General features: G+C 59.4%; 10 protein-coding genes across 10 annotated transcripts; 2 read left to right on the top strand and 8 right to left on the bottom strand.

The window, feature by feature from the left end:
* Positions 1-9: 9 nt before the first annotated feature.
* CDEST_06189 (Putative alpha/beta hydrolase-1, epoxide hydrolase) lies at positions 10-1,373 on the bottom strand. Its single transcript, XM_062922348.1, has one exon. It carries the CDS (start codon positions 1,244-1,246, stop codon positions 341-343), a length of 906 nt encoding a protein of 301 aa, XP_062778399.1. The 5' UTR covers positions 1,247-1,373; the 3' UTR covers positions 10-340.
* Positions 1,374-1,667: 294 nt separating this feature from the next.
* Positions 1,668-1,826, bottom strand: CDEST_06188 (uncharacterized protein; the record flags this gene model as incomplete). Its single annotated transcript, XM_062922347.1, has 1 exon — positions 1,668-1,826. One exon carries the CDS (start codon positions 1,824-1,826, stop codon positions 1,668-1,670), a length of 159 nt encoding a protein of 52 aa, XP_062778398.1.
* An 88-nt stretch (positions 1,827-1,914) lies between these two features.
* On the bottom strand, positions 1,915-3,968 carry CDEST_06187 (uncharacterized protein). The gene is made up of 2 exons (XM_062922346.1): positions 3,419-3,968; positions 1,915-3,353 (listed from the first exon to the last, which is right to left on the bottom strand). Exon 2 carries the CDS (start codon positions 3,287-3,289, stop codon positions 2,366-2,368), a length of 924 nt encoding a protein of 307 aa, XP_062778397.1. The 5' UTR covers positions 3,290-3,353; positions 3,419-3,968; the 3' UTR covers positions 1,915-2,365.
* A 476-nt stretch (positions 3,969-4,444) lies between these two features.
* On the bottom strand, positions 4,445-4,711 carry CDEST_06186 (uncharacterized protein; the record flags this gene model as incomplete). The annotated part of the gene is made up of 1 exon (XM_062922345.1): positions 4,445-4,711. One exon carries the CDS (start codon positions 4,709-4,711, stop codon positions 4,445-4,447), a length of 267 nt encoding a protein of 88 aa, XP_062778396.1.
* A 990-nt stretch (positions 4,712-5,701) lies between these two features.
* On the bottom strand, positions 5,702-7,412 carry CDEST_06185 (Putative glutathione S-transferase, Thioredoxin-like superfamily). Its single transcript, XM_062922344.1, has 3 exons — positions 7,077-7,412; positions 6,856-7,005; positions 5,702-6,733 (listed from the first exon to the last, which is right to left on the bottom strand). Exons 1-3 carry the CDS (start codon positions 7,086-7,088, stop codon positions 5,864-5,866), a joined length of 1,032 nt encoding a protein of 343 aa, XP_062778395.1. The 5' UTR covers positions 7,089-7,412; the 3' UTR covers positions 5,702-5,863.
* A 537-nt stretch (positions 7,413-7,949) lies between these two features.
* On the bottom strand, positions 7,950-9,916 carry CDEST_06184 (Putative flavin monooxygenase, FAD/NAD(P)-binding domain superfamily; the record flags this gene model as incomplete). The annotated part of the gene is made up of 3 exons (XM_062922343.1): positions 9,528-9,916; positions 8,843-9,464; positions 7,950-8,744 (listed from the first exon to the last, which is right to left on the bottom strand). The coding sequence occupies exons 1-3, from the start codon at positions 9,614-9,616 to the stop codon at positions 7,950-7,952; spliced, it is 1,506 nt and encodes a 501-aa protein (XP_062778394.1). The 5' UTR covers positions 9,617-9,916.
* Positions 9,917-11,249: 1,333 nt separating this feature from the next.
* CDEST_06183 (uncharacterized protein) lies at positions 11,250-14,042 on the top strand (the record flags this gene model as incomplete). Its single annotated transcript, XM_062922342.1, has 1 exon — positions 11,250-14,042. One exon carries the CDS (start codon positions 11,250-11,252, stop codon positions 14,040-14,042), a length of 2,793 nt encoding a protein of 930 aa, XP_062778393.1.
* A 374-nt stretch (positions 14,043-14,416) lies between these two features.
* Positions 14,417-15,980, bottom strand: CDEST_06182 (Putative alpha/beta hydrolase-1, peptidase S33). Its single transcript, XM_062922341.1, has 5 exons — positions 15,641-15,980; positions 15,270-15,551; positions 14,948-15,163; positions 14,766-14,876; positions 14,417-14,681 (listed from the first exon to the last, which is right to left on the bottom strand). The coding sequence occupies exons 1-5, from the start codon at positions 15,741-15,743 to the stop codon at positions 14,551-14,553; spliced, it is 843 nt and encodes a 280-aa protein (XP_062778392.1). The 5' UTR covers positions 15,744-15,980; the 3' UTR covers positions 14,417-14,550.
* Positions 15,981-16,600: 620 nt separating this feature from the next.
* Positions 16,601-18,335, top strand: CDEST_06181 (Putative sugar transporter, major facilitator superfamily, MFS transporter superfamily; the record flags this gene model as incomplete). The annotated part of the gene is made up of 3 exons (XM_062922340.1): positions 16,601-16,879; positions 16,970-17,473; positions 17,568-18,335. The coding sequence occupies 3 exons, from the start codon at positions 16,601-16,603 to the stop codon at positions 18,333-18,335; spliced, it is 1,551 nt and encodes a 516-aa protein (XP_062778391.1).
* Positions 18,336-18,500: 165 nt separating this feature from the next.
* CDEST_06180 (Putative cutinase/acetylxylan esterase, alpha/Beta hydrolase) lies at positions 18,501-19,556 on the bottom strand. The gene has a single exon (XM_062922339.1). It carries the CDS (start codon positions 19,306-19,308, stop codon positions 18,688-18,690), a length of 621 nt encoding a protein of 206 aa, XP_062778390.1. The 5' UTR covers positions 19,309-19,556; the 3' UTR covers positions 18,501-18,687.
* Between the last annotated feature and the right edge of the window lie 435 nt (positions 19,557-19,991).

Genomic DNA, 19,991 nt, shown 5'->3' with positions numbered 1-19,991 from the left:
CAACGCCGTGGTGATGAACCCGCTTTGAGGCGGGGTTGAAGATTAGGTCGGCCCCAGACTCTCATGATGGCATGGGGTAGACGACGTTGAGAACTAGGGTCGAAATGGGTCGGTCCCATGTATCATGTATGAGAGTGATTGTAAGGAGCACTGGATTGACAGCTCAGTGGCGTTGCATGGTAAGGCCGCATCTCATGATGATGACAGCGAGTGAGTGTGCTGATGAGAGAGATCTTAAGAGATGACAGACTGTTGAATCGGAGCAGACATTTGGGGGCGTTTTATGTTCCAAGACACATGAATCATTCCAGAACCTCAATGCAAAGCAATCCGCGTGCGACTAAACCAGGAACTCGGTGATGGCCTTGACAACGTCGTCCGGCGCCTGCTCCGGGATGTAGTGGCCGGACTCGACGCTGTAACCCTTCACCGAGATGTCCTCGCTCGTGACGGCCTGCCACTCCTTGACGGCGTCGAAGCACTCCTCGATGACGCCCTGCTTGCCCCAGAGCACCAAAAGCGGGGACCGGATCAGGCGCCCGGCGGCGAGGTCGGCCTCGGCCTCCTCGAGGTCCAGCGTCGCGCTCGCGCGGTAGTCGTTGCACATGGCGTGCACCGACTCGGGCTGCTCCAGCACGCTGACGTAGTAGTCGAAGTTGTCCTGGCCAAAGACGGTGATTGAGCGCGGGTCGCGGCCGAGCATGAACAGCTCAGCGAAGCGTTTGGGCGACGCGCCGATGAGCTCCTCGGGCAGGGGCGCCTGCTGGATGAAGAAGAACCAGTGGAAGTAGGCGCGGGCGAAGCGGAAGTCGGTCGTCTTGTACATGACGAGCGTCGGGCAGATGTCGAGGAGGACGACGGCGCGGACGCGGTCGGGGCTGTCGACGCAGAGCTTGTGGGCGACGCGGGCGCCGCGGTCGTGGGCGCAGACGAAGAAGGGCTTGCCGGCGTAGCCGAGGTGGTCCATGACGGTCACGCAGTCGCGGGCCATGACGCTCTTGGCGTAGGACTCGACGCCCTCGGGCTTCGAGGAGCGGCCGTAGCCGCGGATGTCGACGGCGACGACGGTGTACCGGTCGACGACCTGCTCGGCCACGCGGTGCCATATGTGGTGGCTCTGGGGGCAGCCGTGGAGGAGGAGGAGGGGCGGCAGCGGCGAGGACGAATCGCCGCTCTTGATGCCGAAAATGGTCACCGCCGGCGAGGCCTGCGTGGTGACGGTGAACGGTTGGAAGCCTTCAAACATGGTGTGGTGTTGTTGATGATGTTGTTGTTGTTGATGATGGTGATGATGATGATGATGATGAAACAGTTGGTGTTGTTGGATGCGTGACGTCACGGTGCTGTGTGTGTTTTACATGGGAATGAGTGTGGTATGGATAAAGTCTGGTGAGATGATGTTTCTTTTTTCTTTTTATCTTCAATCTTGCGCCCTTCATGGACATGGCGGACGGAACCCCCTCAGAGCGGGGTAGTAGTTAGTTAGAGCTGGGCTTGGATGCCTCCGTGATACCCCGTTCTACAAACTATAGAATGTGTCCATCATTGACATTGTACCTGTGCGACCTTGAGAGGGAACCGTATCGGCTACGTGTCTCAGTAAATTGAGTAGATTCTACCAATAGGATTGGTGGTGCGTATTCTACTCATAGTATGCAGCAAGTACATCAAGCATCTATGATATGCAGTCGACGACTCTGAAGAGGCTGTGCTTCATGCAGGGACTGTGATCTACGTGTCGGATAGGTTGATGGATATCTTATGGTGCGGAGGAAAGGCGGAGGAAAAGCGGTGCGGCCGTTCGTTTTCTCGGTTTCGCAAAGCATAGAAGGGGGATAATCAATTGCCGCCCATGGTGACGTACGTAACTGTACAATGGTTTTGTAAGCAATAAACGAGCGTGGGGAAAAAGGTGGAGGAGAGGCTTAGAAGCGTCTGTTCGTCTAGAATTAGAGAGAGGATATACACAGTCAAGGAGGGGGACATTCAAGCAATCCCTGGCTATCCCTGTGCCATCTACATCCGAGACCGAGCTTCAGAACCTGCTCGGAGGAGGCGCCCGTACCTCTTGCGACAAGACTCAACCGGGAACCGGTGCCGTGTCAGCTCCAAGGGCGGGCCGTCTGTGAATCACAGATGGTGATGATGCCCAACTCGCTGGCGAACCTCATGGTGACGATTCATGTCTAAGCGGACATTTTTGTCTCGAGAGGCCTACTGTCCACATGTCCACATGTCCTACCCTCCCTCCACCAATGGCCCGACCTCACGAGCCAGATGACATCTCGTCTCGTCTCGGAGTTCCATGTCTCTTTGCAATAACACCAGGCGCACCCAGTACTCGATACTCGAACACCCCCGCGGCCTACCAACACACACCGGACTGGGTGTGCCCGAAGCTCGCCACGTCGTCCCACGCGGGGCTCCTCCGCGTCTCGTTGAGGATCACCGTCGCGCAGTGCTTGGCGTGCTCCCACGCGTGGACGACCATGTCCGCCTTGGTGCCCAGGTTGAGGGCCGCCGCCGCCTGGAGGAGCAGGTACATGCAGTGCGTCATGTGGTGCCCGACCGTCGTCCACGCCGGCGTCAGCACCTCGAGCTCGTCGAGCTCCTCGTCCGAGATCCGGGCGCCCGGCTTGCCCTCGTCGTCCCGGTAGAAGCGGAACTCCGGCACCGCGCCGCCGTCGCCGCCGTTGCCACCGCCGTCGCCACTGCCACCACCACCGCCACCGCCACCGCCGCCAACGCCGCCGAGGGCCTCGAAGACGGCCTTCTTGGCGGGCTCGAAATCGGGCTCGCAGACGGGCGACATCCACCGGTTGTGGAGCTTGTCAAAGGTGCAGCCCCGGTGCTTGGCCTCGGCGATGGTGCTGCCGCACCAGAAGTGGCCGTCGGCGACCTCGGCCTCCTTCATCCATTTGAGGACGTTGTCCGTGCCTTCGGCGGGCTGGGGGTAGTCTGCCTTGCAGTGGCTATCGTCATGTCGCGAGAGGAGCAGGAAGCACGACACCATCAAGGCCGCGGCCAGAGCCATGGAGACCAGACGCCATATTCGGACGGCGGCCTTCGATCTCCTCAGGTCTCGGGCCAGCCGACCCTCGTTGGCTTCCTGCTGGTCCGAGTCCAGCGGGTCATCTTTCAAGTTGATGGCAGGCCATCCGAGGTGCCAGGAAGAGTTGCCTCCGTCAGTCTTGCCGGCCAGGTTCGGCGAGTTCTCCTCCTCGTCCTCCTCCTTCTCCTCGGATAACCGGTGATACGAAGGTTTGTCGAGGATAGTGGATGTCTTCATGACAACGGCGGGCCAGGGCGTGTCGTCGATGCTGCTGTTGAAGCCACGTGGGTTCGAAGGTCAGCTGGAAACGGGGGAGTTACCGTCAGCCATCTTTACGTTGGATGAACCAGGACTTGGATGACTGACTACTGTGACTCGAAAACCGTCGAGTGTCCAAGGTGCTGGCTGGTTGAATTGGGGTTTGAGCGCCATCAAGTCGAGTTGACTTACAGATCAATTATGGTACGAGTTCCAACCGGCCGATTTTTCTTTCTCAAGTCGAGTTAACGTTGATCGGGGGGGAAGGGCTGGGCAGTAAATGTCAAGAGGGGACGAGCCCATGCCCAAACCTTGGTACCAGACTCTGGACTATCTATATCTTGTAAGTCCAAAAACGGCTTGCTGACTTGGTTTTGGATTTCCGGGCAGTGGTCCGCCCTCGCACGGCGTCCGCCCCATTGGATCCGGATCTCTGGCACTGGGGGCACCGGTGGTGCCGTCCTTGACCTGGACCTGTATTCCTTATAGCCGTAGTAGCATCTGCCGTAGGTGGCTGTTCTTCTCAATTTGCGTCTACTTTGATGGGAAGCGAAAGCGAGTACCTTGATCGACTGGAGCAGGTGCTTTTTTTACTCTACCTTTCTTTTTTCCGTCAGTTTCATCTCGTTGTAGGGGGAAACCTAAGGAGTGCTGTCTGCCCGAGTAGCTCGTATACCACTCACTCACTGCCTGAAGAGCGTAACGTCATGAGCTTTGAGTCATGTCTATTCCGTCAGTAGGTCCTCGGACCGAAGACTACAAAAAGGTTCGGACCGCAAAGGACCCATGCGTTGCGTGACTCGTAACCTCTGCGTTGTAGAGTCGTTAATTTCCCATCACGTTTTCCTACAAGAAGGGCGTAGTAGAATACTCATAGTAGAGGTTCAGTTGTGTAATTTTGGAAACATACAATGGGCTGATACAGGGGAAGGGCTAAGACGGCGTGAATCGTGACAAACCCCTTCAGGATCTCCGACCAAAACATCCAATGCCATTTCGGACGTAAGTGAAAGAAACCTCGAATCCATTACGCCCTTGTTGTTAATATGGTCGTCTCTGATGAAGCCGATGAAAGGTTGCGATGAGATGACCAGGTTGGTTTGAACTCCTCGTCCGAGAACGCAGCTCATGTCGTCACGGGTTTACGTGTCTCCCCCCGCGTGTGCTGTAGTGAGGCCCAGGGACCGAGCCCGCGCCGTGCGTATGGTTGCTCTTGCTCGTGTTGGCAGGCTCTGCCGCCCTGATGGTGCCCTCGTTGGCGACGACGACGGCCATGTACCGCTCGATGGCCTCCTCCTCCCTCCTCCCCGTCATCGTGTGGCCAATGAAGAAGACGATGGGGAACACGACGATGACGGCGGCTAAGGCGATGCCGATTATAGCGGTGTTTGATGGGCTCATGGTCCTTGGCCTGGGAATCGGTTCGCGTCAATGTGATGTGTGAGACAGCACGTGGCGGGTCGCCTTGCTCGTTTTGAGTCCTGGACAAGATTTGGAGCAGCGGCGAGTGTCTCTCTCTCTACGACCGAGTCACGGGTCTCTCGCGGTGTTGGTCGGTTGTGTATTAAGCGGTATCTTTGGTGGCGCTAGGTCTGTGTATCATTTCGTCCGGTCTTTACTGAAATTGATCCTAAGCTGGAGTAGGGGCGGGGGTTGAGGCGATCGTGGTCCGTGGGATTTGTGAGTCCAACGATGTACGACCGAAAAGATTTACAACGTTGATATTAATAGTGTACGAGCAGGCAGACATACACGACAATACCCCAGGATGAGAATACAGCCGGTGCCCCATCGCTGCCCTGGATCAAGGGTATAGATTGGGAAGATTTCTGGTTCACAAAAATTCACTCTCTCAAGCCGGGCGTTCAGAAGCAATCTCCACCAAGTCGGCACGAGGGAGGCATATGCAGCAATTAAGGGGGAGGGGGGGGAGAGGAGGGCTTAAACATTGGAGCAACATGGCCTAGACCACTCATTTGCTGCTGAGCATTTGTACAGAGAAAGGGGTTTAAAAAACTTTTTTAGAAGAAAAAATTTAAGGAATTTCATTTTTAGAAAAGGACCAGAGGAGCATATCGAGCAGTTGTCTTGGTACGATTGTTGACAGGCACAGCCCTCAAGGCTGAATAGAGCCTGCACTGCCTCACACCTCGTAACGTAGGATATCTTCCGAGCCGAGTATTCGGATTCGCCAGCGATTCGCTGACCGGGAACCCACTCAAGCTTGATAGTTGTTTAGGGTTGGATGGGGGGCGGCTTGCATGGCGAATGTAAAGGAAATGGATCTTTGTCCGATCCACAAACACTCGTATCTTCAAACACGGCAGAGCGAACCGAGGGGAAATAAGATATTGGACTTGGGGCCGAGAAAGGACGTAACCAACCTTGTAAGTTGAGAAAGTATCTTAGGGTGAACAACATCACTGGACATGAAATCATGATATGTGATAGCACTGACAATATCTCTGAGAAGAAGCCCCCCCCCCCCCCCTCAAATGTCCTTGTGGGTCAAAGCTGTTCTGGACCATGGCGAAGAAGTGAACCCGCCACTTGTCAGAATGCCAACCTCTCCTCGTCTTCCAGGCCGTGCATCAGAACCCGCGGGCCCTTTGGGACGATGACGGGCCCGCTGATCCCCAACACCCTCGCCCGCCCCTGGGCGTAGCCCGCCTTGTACAGCGGCAGCCAGGTCGCGGTCGTGTCGAAGAAGGCCCCCCCGCGCGTGCCCGCGCCGCGGTCCCAGTACAGCCTCCTCAGCCACCGGTGGAGGTTCGGGTAGTCGCCGCGGATCGTGCCCAGGTTGCACATGAAGACCGTGGCGTAGGCAACGTCGAAGCGCGCGAGGGTCGGGAACAGCCGGACGTCGGCCTCGGTGACGTGGTCGCCGAGGAGGAACGGCCGGTCCTTGAGGAGGTCCTCGAGCCGGTCGAGCGCCGCGAACAGGGCCTCGACGCTCTCGTCGTAGGCGGCCTGGCTGAAGGCGAAGCCGCACTTGTAGACGCCGTTGTTGACGGCGTGGTAGACCCAGTCGTTGATGCCGTCGATCTCGGCCCGCAGGGCCTCCGGGTACAGCCCGCCGCCGGGCCTGTTGCACTCGCGGTCGGCGGCGGGGAGGAGGGGGTCGAACTCGGCGGAGAACATGCGGATGATCTCGCTCGACTCGTTGCTGACGAGCGCGTGCGTCTTCTTGTCCCAGAGGACGGGGACGGTGACGCGGCCGTCGTAGCCCGGGCTGGCCTTGCGGTAGAGCTCCCTGATGGTCTTGAAGCCGTAGACGGGGTCCTCGGGCAGGACGCCGATGGCGGCGGCCTCGGGACCGTCGTCAAAGTGCCAACCTTCCTTGCCCATGACCACTGCGCAGGTGTAGAGGTCTACGACGTCTTGTAGGCCCTTGAGGGCGCGGACGATCATGACGCGGTGGCACTTTTTTTTGTGTTTGACTTGACGTAAGCTTAGGCCGTGATGTTTCTCACACAAGTATTCTTACTTCTGACACAAATCTTCACTTCTGAGGGGAAGGGGGGGGGGTTCTTGTCATCACGTACCCATGGGCATCCCGGGCTGACGTAGAGCGCATAGCGGCCCTTTTCGGCCGGGAACTTGGCGTTGGGGTCGCTGGAGATGAAGTTCCGGAACTGGGCGTCGACACGCTCAAAGGCGCCGCCCTTGCCTGGGGTCAAGGTGATGGGATCTTTCTGCTCGACGGACGTGTTAGGGGGGGCAACGTTGTGAGAACCGAGTTTGTGACTATGGTTTCGTGACATACCTCTTCACTCATGTTGAAGTTGATCTGCACGTTGAGAAGATTTGTTACAGGGTTTCACCGGATATTGATGAGTTCTCTTCTTCCTGACTGAGTGCCGGTGTATGGCAACTGAATACAGTCATGAACCTGTGCGGGATCATGATATTTAGGAAGTGTGAGATGCTTTATAAGCCCCAGCCAACGCATAACACTCAGAAGGGGGATGGGGGAGGGGGGGTGCTTTATTAGACGCTACAGGCACTTTGAAAGCACATCATCATCATCCGACTGCGGCTCCTTGTAATCACTCGCGTGACGCAAAGAAAACCAGAGTTCCATTTCCCCGCCTCCGCGCGATTTCACTTGCCGAAAGTCGAACGAGCTACGTCAACGCGCGCGGTTCGGAATCCCGAGGACGGCGTAGCGCGCGGGTAACACGGTCGACTTCGTCGGTCAGTGTCTATTTGTCAGCTTTGTTGCGGAGAGACGGCGGAGGTGAGCCTGTTCGTCCGCTCATCCGCTTCACTCTGCGAGCTCAGATCGAACGAGAATCCATGCGGTTGGTTCTGTGTCTATTTGTGTCACATTCACACCCACTAACCAGTTTGACAACTGAATAGTAAACGTATCAAGCAGCAGCAGCAACATCATTGAAACCGCCGTTCGAAAATCCATCACTAGAAACGGACCATCATTTCCAGACGGAACACAACCAAAAAATGATCCATCGGGCCACATCAATGTCTATCCCAATGCTCCAGAGCTGACTCTCACAACTCCCAGAGCCCTTTCTCTATTATGTACTGACTCTCACTCATGGTATAAACATTATCCCCCCCCAAGCCCAAGAGACCTTGCAAAGACCTTACAGAGACCTCAGAGACCTTAGAGACCTCACAACAGCTTCTCCTCCTCGTCCACGCCGGCCTTCCACGCTTTGTAGTCGAAGCCGAGCTGCTCCAGCGTCGTCACCTCGTGTCGCCTCTCGCCCAGCTTGCGCGACGCCATCTTGATGAGCGGGAACCGCTCCCGCGTCCACCTCTTCTCGTCGTCCCAGAACGGCGGGATCTTGCCGGCGCCGCCGTTGTCGAGGCCGGGCCGCCTCTCGGCCGCGAGGCTGCGCGCGTGCAGCCTGTTGATGTACTCGAGGTCCCTTGGGAACGCGAGGTTGTGCAGCGTCTTGCCCTCGCCCTTCTCGGCGAGCGCCGCCGCCTCCCACGCCGCCATCTCGTCGCGCCCCGGGAGCGCCAGGCGGCCCGACCAGGCGCGCGCGACGTAGGCGGCCTGGGCCTCGGAGATGGGGAAGGGGACGATGCGTTGCGGGACGCCGGCGAAGGCGAGGGTCGGATCGTGGGCGTAGAGGAGGTGCTCGTAAAGGCCGCGGGCGCGGGCGCCGTCGGTGACGACGGGCGGCGAGAGGTCGCGGAGGAAGGGGAAGCTGTAGAAGTAGCCCGTGCAGAAGACGACGGCGTCGATGTCCGTCTCGAAGGTGCCGTCGGCGAAGCGGACCCGGCGGCCGTCCGGGATGAACTCGGCGATCTCCGGGGTCGTCTTGGCCCACGACGAGCGGTCCTCGGCCGGGGCGTTGGGGACCGTCTTCTCGGAGACGATGACGGGCAGGGCGCAGACCGCCGAGATCTGCGCGCTCAGGTCGATGCCGGAAGCTGAGTTGCCGACGATGATGACTTTCTGTGTGTGTGTGTGAGAGAGAGAGAGAGAAGGGTGAGTGAGTGAGCGGGGTTTGGACTTGGTAACAACAGGGGGTCCTGTATGCGTGCTCATCTTACCTTGTCCTTGTACTGTGCCGCGTTCCGGTAGAACTTGGAATGTGTGATGGATCCCGGGTGAGCCTTGTCAAAATCGGCCAGGCCGGGGATGTCGGGGATGAAAGGGTCGTTGTAGTGGCCGCTCGCCACCAGCACGGCGTCAAACCGGGCCTTGCTAATCTCATCCGTCCCGAGGTCCCGCGTCTCCACCTCCCAGCCGCCGCCGCCGCCGCCGCCGCCGCCGCCGCCGCCGCCGGTGGCGTCCGATGCCTTGTTGACGGACAGCACCTGGGTAGACAACGAGATGATGGGCCGCAGCTCCTCGGCGTAGCCCTCAAGGTACTTCTTGACGACCTGGTGGGGCGGGAACAGCGAGGCGTCGGCGGGGAACTTGCGGTCCGAGTAGTTCATGAGCGTGTGCGGGATGTTGGTCTCGAGGTGGTCGTAGACGGGGGAGACGAACTGCTTGGCGGCGCGGCCCTCGACGGCGACGGCCGTGTCCGGGTTGCGGGTGGGCCGCGTCCGCGGGATGGTGAAGTCGCCGTCGACAACGTTGAGAGGGCTGTAGGTCCACACGCCGCCGACGGTGTCCCTCTGCTCGAAGACCTGGACCTTTGAGAACTTGTTCTCGGCGAGGAGGTACCTAACGATGGCGGTCCCATGTAAGCGGCTGTTGCACTATGACACCGTGACGGGGAGGGCTTACTTGGCGGCGGCCAAGCCGCAGGGTCCGGCGCCGATGACGGCGACCCGGTCGACGTTGAGCCTGTTGTCCTCGGGGGACAAGGGTGACATGGTGGTGGCGGGGTGATGAGACCGGGCTCTGCTGCTGGTGCTGCTGTGAGGGGCCGTGGAATATATGGTGACGATGAGGGGGTATCGGATGGGGATGGATGGTGAGTTAGTTACCTGGGAGGCGAGCAGTGAGAGAAGAATCCCGGCTTAAATGAGGGACCGGTGAGAGCGGGTGGTGCTTGTCTGAGCCATTTGTGCCTTGTGAGGGTTGTGATGATCAGCCGATGGCAGTTCATCCCGGATGTTCAGACACTCTCGCTCGGCTGGCTGAGACGACGACAGCGAATATTGCGGTTGGTGGTTGTTTGTTGCTGTGGGACATACGAACCACGATGTGTGCCCACCAAAATGTCGCCCCGACACACTCGTCGGGCTTGGCCCGACAGCGCCAGGGAGGTGTGTCTTGGGGGGGGGGGGGGGGGGGGGGGGTGGATGTGTGCCCTTGATTCTTGGGGGACGAGTACCAATACATGAGACATGCACTTACATAGTCCCCGGTTACCCAGAGTTGTTGTTGTCTCTTTGGCTCTGAGTTGCCGGCCGTTCCAACTGCTGTGACTTTTTGGTTCCTTCAACTGTTCCAACCGCTTCAACTGACTGACTGACTGTGAGCACAACTCCCGAAACTCACAGACTATGGCGATAAAACCCGACCACAACTGCCGAGGTCCGTCCCCTTCCTTATCTGCTCTCCTACCATACCATGTAACATGGATACGGATAATAACCTGCTGGCTGGCGGTAACAGAAAGCAAGCAAATCTTGGGGGGGAATTATTAACTCCGAAAGGCGCATCCCCGGCGGCGGGGCCAAACTGGACCAAGCTAACTGGAAAAGAGATGAAATAACGGCCTTGAGAAGAATTCTCATTCGTCGGGCCCCCCTGAAGAGCCCATGGCGATGCATAATGGCGTGCTTCTATACCCCTTTGAGTCGTGCTGCTCTCTCTCTCTCTCACTCACTCACTGTGCCTCCCTCTCCCTCTCCCTCTCCCTCTCTCTGTCTCTCTCTCGCTCTCGCTCTCTCTCCGCCCTGGATGGGTGTCCGAAGTACCGTCTGCCTGTGCGTGTGTGTGTGCTGTTCAAGGCCTCCAAAGGCAAAAAATAAAATAAAAAAAGCCCTTTGCCGGATCTGCGCGGAAAGCAAGTGAAGCCGGCCCCCTCCCCCTGGGTGGGCAGAGAGAAATGGGAGGGAGACAGACTGGCCTCGTTGCAACGCTGATCTGGATGGGATTCTGTTTTCTGCCCTCTCTGTCATTTGCCCTCTTGTGATGATCTTGACACCACATATCTGCAACGTCCATCAAGACAACCCCCCTCGTCAGCCATGGCATCGTCCAGAGACTGACTGACTGACTTGTCGATAAACCACGTCCCCTACATCCGTCCGTCCGTCCACCAGTCGGGATAACAAGCGGAGTGTTCCCGACTCAGGAGTCACATCTCCCATCTCAAAGGATCCATTCCCCAAGCCTGTCCAGGCCAAGCCCGAGTGAGAACCACTTACTCACTCACTCACTCACTCACTCACCACACGACGCACACGCACACGCACACGCACATACCCCTCCCCGACGCCCCCGACTCGTATGGGCGTCGCGTCGGCGTCTCGCCGTCCATCCACCGTCGTCGCAATGGCCCCCGAACCCATCAGGTCCAATATTCACCGCTTCCGCGTTCGACAGCCGTCTCCATCGGCTTCCTCCTCGCCGGCCCTGCGCCGCTCGGCCTCTCCTCCCGCCGTGCGCTACCCGCCGCCGCCGCCGCCGCCGCCGCCGCCACCGGCCCTGACGCCCGCGATAGGACCTCCGCCAACCCCGGGACCGTCGTCGGGAACCGCCCCGGATGTCTCGGTCTCGGTCTCGTCCTCGTTATCGTTGTCGTCCTCCTCCCCCTCCTCGGCGGCCATGGCAACGCTCTCGGCGGCTCCAGTTCCGGCAAATTCGGCTTCGATCCCGCCTACGCTGCCGAGCCCCGCCGGGGGTCCAAATACCTCCGTGACGCTCTCCGCTTCCTCCTCCTCCTCCTCCGTCGCCGCGGCCGCCCCGTCGCCCAAGGCCGTTCGCGACATCCCCGCCTGCGACCGCTGCCGCAGCTTCAAGAAGAAGTGCAGCCGGACGTTCCCCGTGTGCACCCTCTGCGCCAACGCGGGCCACCGCTGCTCCTTCTCGACGCCCGCCGCCTCCACCGCCGCCCAGACGCATCACCTGCGCGCCCGCATCGAGTGGCTGTCGCGCTTCATCAACGAGAACCTCTCCGTCCCCGGCGTCCCGGGTGTCGAGGCCGTCGACACGGGGACGGACCTCGCCTCCCTGCTGGGTTCCTCGCCGGCGGCTGCCGCTACCCCGACGATTCTTGGTGGTAGTAGTAGTAGTGGTGGCGCTGGTGGTGCTGGTGTTCTTACTGCCGTAGGACACCCGCTGGAGATGAACCCGACGACGCCGGCCAACGTCAACGGCGCCACGCCCGGGTCCGGGTCCATGAGCGTCGGGAGCAACCGCGGCGAGCCGAGGGACACCTTTGCCGTACACCAACAGCAGCATCACCAGCAACACCAGCAGCACCAACACCAGCAGCAGCAGTCACACGGAGCATCAGGCCCCGGCATCTTTGACAACTCGGAATCTCCATCGTCGAGAGGCAACGACCACATGCGGGCCTTGCTCCAGCCGGGTCCGCCGGAACCCGGCCGGATCCTCGGCATCGAGGGCCTCCGTGACGGCCACGGCCACGGACACGGCCACGGACACGGCCAAGGCCAAGGCCATCATGCCGGCGCCAGCGCCGGCGGCTTCACGTCCTCGAGCCTACCCCGGGACGCCATCGCCCGGCGCTTCGTTGACGCCTACTTCCGTAACGTCAACCGCGCGTACCCCTTCGTCAACCGCGCGCGGGTCCTGCGTGACCTCGAGTCCCTCGGCGAGTCGACCAAGCGCCGCCGCGACGCCGGGTCGACGCTGCTCTACCTCGTCATGGCCATCGGCTGCACGACGCTGCAGCGCGCCGGGCAGATCCCCAACGACACGGCGTCCAAGTTCGACGTCGCCTACGCCGACATCATCCAGGAGTGCCTGGCGCGCGAGGACCTCGAGTCGATCCAGATCCTCGTCCTCGTCGCCCTCTACTCCCTCTTCGACCCGCACAAGGGCATCTCGACCTGGTCCGTCGCCGGCATCGTCTCGCGCCAGGCCATGCTTCTCGGCCTCAGCCGCCGCGCGTCCGAGGACAAGACGCTCTCGGCCATGGAGATCGAGCTGCGCCACCGCCTGTTCTGGAGCATCTACGTGCTCGACCGCATGATGGCCATCTCGCTCGGCCTGCCCGTCGCCCTCGTCGACGACAACGTCGACGTGCCCCTGCCGGGCCTCACCATCGAGGAGTTCGCCTCCCCGGACCGCCAGCACTTCGCCTCCATCCTGCAGACGAACCGCCACGTCATCCAGCTGCGCCAGCTCGAGGACCGCATCCTCAAGCAGATCCACACCCGCAGGCAGGCCGACGTCGCCGCCCTCTCCCAGGCCGACCGCCGCGCCATCGTCCAGAGCATCCGCGCCGACATTGAGAACTGGTACAGCAACGGCTGCCTCGTCTCGCCCCTCGAGCCGGATAACGTGCCCATCCATAACTCCGTCACCTGGCTCAGCGCCCGGTACTACCACCTTCTGCTGCTCCTCCACTACCCCTGCCACTTCAACTCTTCTTCGGGGCCCGGCTCCGGCTCCGGCTTCGGCTCCCCCATCGTCTCGGCCGTCGAGCTCCTCCGCTTCGCCCAGAAGCACCTGCAGTCCACCTCGGTCCTCCTGCAGCAGCGCCAGCTGCCCCTGAACCGCGTCACCCTGTGCCGCCTGTTCCCCGTCGGCCTCGTCCTCGTCCACAGCTTCATCGCCTGCGCCGCCGAGTGCACCTCCTTCTCCGCCCGCGACGAGGTCGCCGTCGTCGTGAGCATCCTCGAGGCCTTCCCCGAGGGCTGGACCCAGGCACGCCAGGCCGCCCACGTCTTCCGCCAGTTCATGGGCCTCGTCTCGGGCGTGCCCAACAACGGCTACACGACCCTGCATTTCCCGAGCGGTGGGAATGTCTACGGCGGCGGCGGCGGTGGTGGTGGTGGTGGCGGTAGTGGTGGTGTTGGACAGGTGACCTCGTCTTCGTCGGCGTCGACGTCGTCCTCCAGGGAATCGTACCAGGCTATGGTCCGGCCCATCATCACGGGGCTCGTCGCGCTGATGCAAGAAGTGCTCGGCCGGTCGACGTGCTATGCGTTCCACGAGTTTCCGGACGACTGTGGCGGCCAGCCCTCGGCACCGGCGGGCTTCCGGGGCCAGACGGCGTTCTCCCCGACGGGGCCAACGCGGCACTCGGCGTCCGTCGGGAACGACGAGTCGTCCATGGACTACGGATGGGGCTCGTTGGAGCTGGGGTTTCTCTAAAGTTTGATTAGATGTGCTATGCCGTGCTGTGCTGTGATGCGATGTGTTGTGCTGTGTTGCAGCGGGCTTGTTCTCGCATGTTGTTTCTTGGTTCATTGTTTTCGTATTTAGATACCATATTGTTCGAAGAAGAAGAAGAAGAAAAGGTTTAGACTGGGAATGTGTAAGATTCGGGGCTGATTCACTCAAGGATCTTGCATCTAAAATCGACTGTCTGCTATTTATCAAGGCTCTGACAGCGATACCAGAGATTGGAACTATGATAATCGCCATGAGAATTTCTAGAGCATTTTCGTTGACATGACAAACGTGCCGAGACTAGCCTGTGTTCTTTCATCACAAGAGGAGAGCAAGTCTGATAATGTACCATAATAGAAGGCTATTCGTTATATACTTCATGGAGTGGTGTTTCTACTTTATATGTGACATTCTGACACATGGTTCAAGGACAAACCCCACGAAGCACATCTTGGAAAGTGTAAAAGGAAGATGCAGAACCGGAGGTTGATTAGATGCCCAGGTGCTCCCGAATCCTGCCGAGAACCAAGTCCGGCTTCTCAGCATGAACCCCGTGGTTGGCGCCTTCGACCAGCACCAACTCGGCCCCAGGAATCCGTTCGGCAATCAACCTGGAGTTTTCTATGCGAAGACGTGCGTTAGCCTTTGGCTGCTTGAGAAACTCGCAACGGGAGGGGGGGGAAGGGAAGTTGGACGATATCGTACCAGGAGGGCAAATCCAGTCCTTGTCGCCGACAACGACCAGCGTCTTGGCCGTGATCTGCGGCAACCGGTCCGTGTAATCAAAGTACTTTTCCTTCTCCGAGTAAAGGTCGTCTGAACAACGGTTAAGACATGTTCACGGGTGAGAGAGAGAGAGAGAGGGTGTCTTCATCATCTCGACTCACTATGCGACTCGGCAACGTACACCCCGTCGAGGTTGCTCTTCAGCGCCGCGTCGGGGTCGAACGTCTCCCTGTACAGCGGCATCATGGCAAAGTAGATGAGCTGGAACTCGCGGTCGCTCTCGTACGCCCCAAAGACCTTGTTCTTCAGCATGTCGACGGAGAAGCTGGGCACCTTGTGGATCCTCTCCGCCAGCGTCTTAATGGCGCCGGCCTCGTCTGGGCGGCAGCATCAAACAAAACACTCATCAGCACCCCTGAAAACCGACAAGAAGAATGTCACACGGTGGGTGGGTGGGTGGTTTGGACTCTGAAGACGACTCACGATGGTGTGAAGGTGCGGTGCCTCGGAGAATCAGGTGCGAGACGCGCGAGGCGTACTTGATGGCGTAGTGCTGGGCCAGGAACCCGCCGAAGCTGCCGCCGCAGATGATGACCCGGTCGTCGCCGGCGAAGTGCCGCCGCACGCCCTCGACGTCGTCGACGATCTGCTCAAAGGTGTAGGGCTTGGTCAGCGAGCTCTGGCCGTGGCCGCGGTAGTCGAACGACAGCACCCGGATCTTGTCGCTGAGCCGGCTGTAGATCCTGAAGTCGGACCGGTGGTCACCTGGGGGCGGCGATGACACTTTCAGCTTCAAACCCAGCACGATGATGTTTTTTCCCGGGTTGGATTTTTGGTTTTGTTTTGATGCTCACCCATTCCTCTGCCCCCGTGGAGCGTGATCATGAGAGGCGCGTTCTCGGGCCCGGTGATGCGGTACGCCAGGCGAGCGCCGTTGATGTCTACAAAATCGACCATTTTGCCGGACCTAGGTTGAGTCACAAGCGAGAGAAGAAGGGTGAATGAGTCTACAGAAACTCTCAGAAACCCGGACTTTAAAGGGAGGCCAAAATGGTCCTGGAAACTGGTCTATATGTCCACTGAGAGCTGATATCGCGTCACAACGCCGCCCTGTCGTTCAGTAAGAGACGTACGCACTCGGCGATGATACTCAGTCACAACACGGAACAGAGCCAATCGCAGCCGAAACCGAAGAAGCGGGGAGGGGGGAGATGATTCAGGATGCAGAAAGATCGGAACTGGGGATAAGACGGGCCAAGCTTGGCGGCGCGCGCGCGAGTCGGGATCCAAGGACGCAGAAGAACAAACCGACCGGATGGAGCCCGACATAATCTTCCAAAACGGGTTAAGGTTAAGAAGAAGAAGAAGCTATAGTTGAGAGGCCCCTCCCCGACGGTCCCTTCGTACACACACCGAAAGGAAAAAAAGATTTCACCCTGTCTTCCGAAGCCAGAAAGTAGTGTTCCGCAGTCTATCTATCGCCTTTGGTTGTCAAGCTGCGTTGCACCACCACGACGGCAGCCCGATGTCGTGCTCGACCCAGTAAAACTCGTTATCCAGGCCGTGGTCGGGCCATTGCCCGCTCTGTGGTGCTTCTCCGGATGGGATGTGCCTTGATAAAGATCTGCTGCCCAGTCCTCCCTCCCCCACCCCGAATCTTCACCTTGAAGCGAGGACTTTTATCAGTAGTCAAAAAGTTGGCTTTACAGAGCAAACACCCACTTGTTGTTGCCAGCATTCTTTCACCACTCATCACTTCAACGAGAGAGTGGTGAGAGTTTCAAATAGAACACAGACTGTAACAACGAGTCAGGATGGCGCACCTCGACGCCAACGCCTCCAATGCCGTCAAACCTGTTAACCCTGTCGGCCGGGGCGACGACAAAGACGGCATCTCAACTGCCTCCGCCTCCGCCTCCGGTGCCGCCGCTGCCGGCGATGCCGACACAAAGCCGGAGCCCCCACAACCGCCGCAGGAGGCCGGATGGTTCCACTGGCATGAGCCCGGCACCTCGCCCGAGGAGAAGAAGCTGATTTTCAAGCTCGACTGGTTTCTGCTGTCCTTTGGCTGTCTCATGTACTTTATCAAACAGGTGTGTAGACAGACTAGCCGCGTCGTCGTCAACTTGGACCGCGCCGTGTGGGGTTGCTGCATCACTGACTGACTGACCTCCCTCCCAAAGCTCGACCAAAACAACATCTCCAACGCCTACGTGTCCGGCATGTCCGAGGAGCTCGGCTTCGGCCCCGGCAACGAGCTCTCGTGGATGAACACCTACTTCAACGTCGGCACCATCGTCGGCGGCTCCTTCGCCAACCTCGTCATCACCGTCGTCCGCCCGCGCTTCTGGCTGACCGGCTGCCTCTTCACCTGGTCCCTCTTCGTGCTCTTCCTCTTCAAGTGCCAGAGCGCCCACCAGTTCTACGTCCTGCGCTTCTTCATCGGCCTCTTCGAGTCCGCCGCCTGGCCAGGCGTCATGTACGTTCTCGGCTCCTGGTACCGCAAGAGCGAGCTGTCGCGCCGCTCGGGCTTATTCGTCATGAGCGGCGTTCTCGGCCAGATGTTCTCGGGCTACCTGCAATCCGCTCTTTACACAGGAATGGGCGGCAAGGGTGGCCTGTCGGCGTGGCGCTGGTTGTTCATCTTTGACTTCATCCTCGCCATCCCTGTCGTGGTGTACGGCGTTGTAAGTCTCTCTCTCTCTCTCTCTCTCTCTCTTCCTCACTCCCTCGCCTCCCCGAGCATGCAGTCACACTGAGTGTCACTGACAAATCTTCAAGATTTGCTTCCCCGACACCCCCCACACAACAAACGCCTTCTACCTCAGCGAGTGGGAGCGGCAGCGCGCCCGCGAGCGCATCGAGGAGGAGGGCCGCAAGCCCGTCGGCAAGATGAACTGGTCCGTCGTCGCCCGCGTCTTCGGCTCCTGGCAGGTCTACGCCTTCACGGCGGCCTACTGCTTCTGGACCCTCACCTGCGGCTCCTACATCATCCAGTACTTCACCCTGTACCTCAAGTCAACCAAGATGTACACGGTGCCCGAGATCAACAACATCCCGACCTGCGTCGGCGCCGTCAACTTCGTCTTCATGGTCTCGACCGGCTACGTCTCGGACAAGATCGGCCGCCGCGGGCCTGTCTGCTTCGCCGTCGGCTGCCTGCTGACCTTTGTCTACGCCGTGCTAGCCGCCTGGACGGTGCCGCACACCCTGCGCGTCGCCGTCTTCGTGCTCGCCGGCTGCTACGGCTGCTACACGCCCCTGCTGGCCGGCTGGACCAACGAGGCCTGCGGCGGCGACCAGCAGAAGCGCGCCTTCGTGCTCGGCTTCATGGTCTCGGTCGGCCAGGCCGTCGTCATCCCCTTCCAGCAGTTGCAGATGCCGAGCGGCCAGGCGCCGGCCTTCGCCAAGACCCACGGCTGGGAGAGCGCGCTCGCCTTCGTCGTCGCCTTGACCGTCTGGACGGGCGTTGGGCTGCCGTTCCTGCAGAAGTGGCGGGAGTCCAAGGTCCAGGTCGGCACGCACGAGAGCGACAGCGACGAGGCTTGAGCGAGGGAGAGTTTGCTCAGTATCACAGATTTCGGTATGAGGCAAGATGGGAGATGTATTCGACGAGTAGATGGGCGATTTGGAAATATTTGTAATGATGAAGGGGCCGGCATAGGTATAGGATGATGATGTCCGTATCACGCACAACTCCTGAAAATAGACAGAGCCAGTGCCATTGACCAAGTGTAATATTTGTAGAAAGGTTTGAAACTATTCAGAGTGAAGAATGGAAAGTTCCCAGCATCCAAGCCTTACATCTATACCGTAGTCTAGGTAGGGACGGGTCGCTTCCCCTCCAGCCACGGTATATCCATGCCCCCAGCCTATGCCATGATGCTACTCAAAACACCCACTAGGCCACCGCAGACTTGATAAAGGCACCGGCAGCGTTGGTATCGGACCCGTACCCAATGTGACCAGCCGCGCTCGTGCTCCCGCAGCCTCCGGCGCTGGCACACCCGCCGGCGGCGCAGACGGTATCGCCAGCGGCGCAGAAGCTCTTGAACTTGCCCGTGGGCACGCCGGCCACGCCCTGGCCCTTGAAGGGGTCCCCAAAGGTGACGGCGGCGACGACGCCCTTGCCGTTGAGCTTCTTGCCGGCGTTGTGGACGACCATGCCGCCCTGGCTGTAGCCCGTGAGGATGAGCTTCGTCTGCGGGCACTTGCTCAGCCACTGGTTGGCCTGGTTGGTCATGGCCGTGCTGCCAGGCCCCGTGCCCGTCGTCTCGGCCATGATGCCGCCGATGTCGGCCGGGTAGCTGACGCCCTCGACCGTCACGGCGTTGGCTCCGAGCGCCGACTGGACGGCCCTCTGCAGGCCCGGGCCGACGACGCTTCCGAGGGCGCCGATCTCGGTGGTGCCGCGGGCGAAGAGCACCGTGAAGGCCTTGCAGCCGGACGCCTGGCGGACCTCGATGGGGCTGGCGGCCGCGAAGACGGCGAGGAGGGCGGTGGTGACGGCGGCGGTCTTCATGTTTAAGGCTTTGTTCGAAATGGAGGGACACAGAAAAAGGGACTTTGGAGCCGGGGGTTGTTTTTGGAAGCGAATGTCTTTTCAAAAGAGCGAGTTGAGGTATTTCGACTTGTGCGTGTCAAAAGAGAGTGCACTGCACTTTGTTGGCAGTTTGTCAAAGTCGAAAAGAGAGAAGATAACTGAAAGGCGCGCAAGTAGAGAAGAGACTGGATGGATGGCCCGTTGATGGTCCTGCTGGTGTGCAGAAACTTATCTTCTATCGGCTGGCACCCGCTTCTCTTATACTACTTACAACATCATCGACAAAACCCACCGAGGTATATCTAGATGATGATGGGAGCAACATGGAAAGGCTTCCCTCCAGCCGCGATGCCATCCCGAGTTTGAGACGATGGGGGCCTCCAGTTCGTCCCAAAGCGTTGTTTCTTGCGATTCCCTCGTTTCACACTGATTGGTGGCTTCGTCCGTAGACACCAATGTCTCAACCTTTTGTCGTCCGTCATCGACACGGTTCCTTGGCGAAAGCCCGTGCATAATAATAATGTTGTTCCTTTCGTATTAGTGTGTTGCCGAGTGTAGATGACACCCCAGTGCTTGGACGTGCCGGGTCGCACCATATGAAGGGGATGGAAGGGCGGCGCGTTTCTCTGCCCAAGTGCCTACAGTCGTTTCTTTTACACGAC

This window comes from Colletotrichum destructivum, chromosome 4 (assembly GCF_034447905.1).
Source record: "Colletotrichum destructivum chromosome 4, complete sequence".
Classification (NCBI taxonomy): Eukaryota; Fungi; Ascomycota; class Sordariomycetes; order Glomerellales; family Glomerellaceae; genus Colletotrichum; species Colletotrichum destructivum.
Note: the sequence above shows the minus strand (reverse complement) of the source record. Positions and strands in the feature narration are given on the sequence as shown.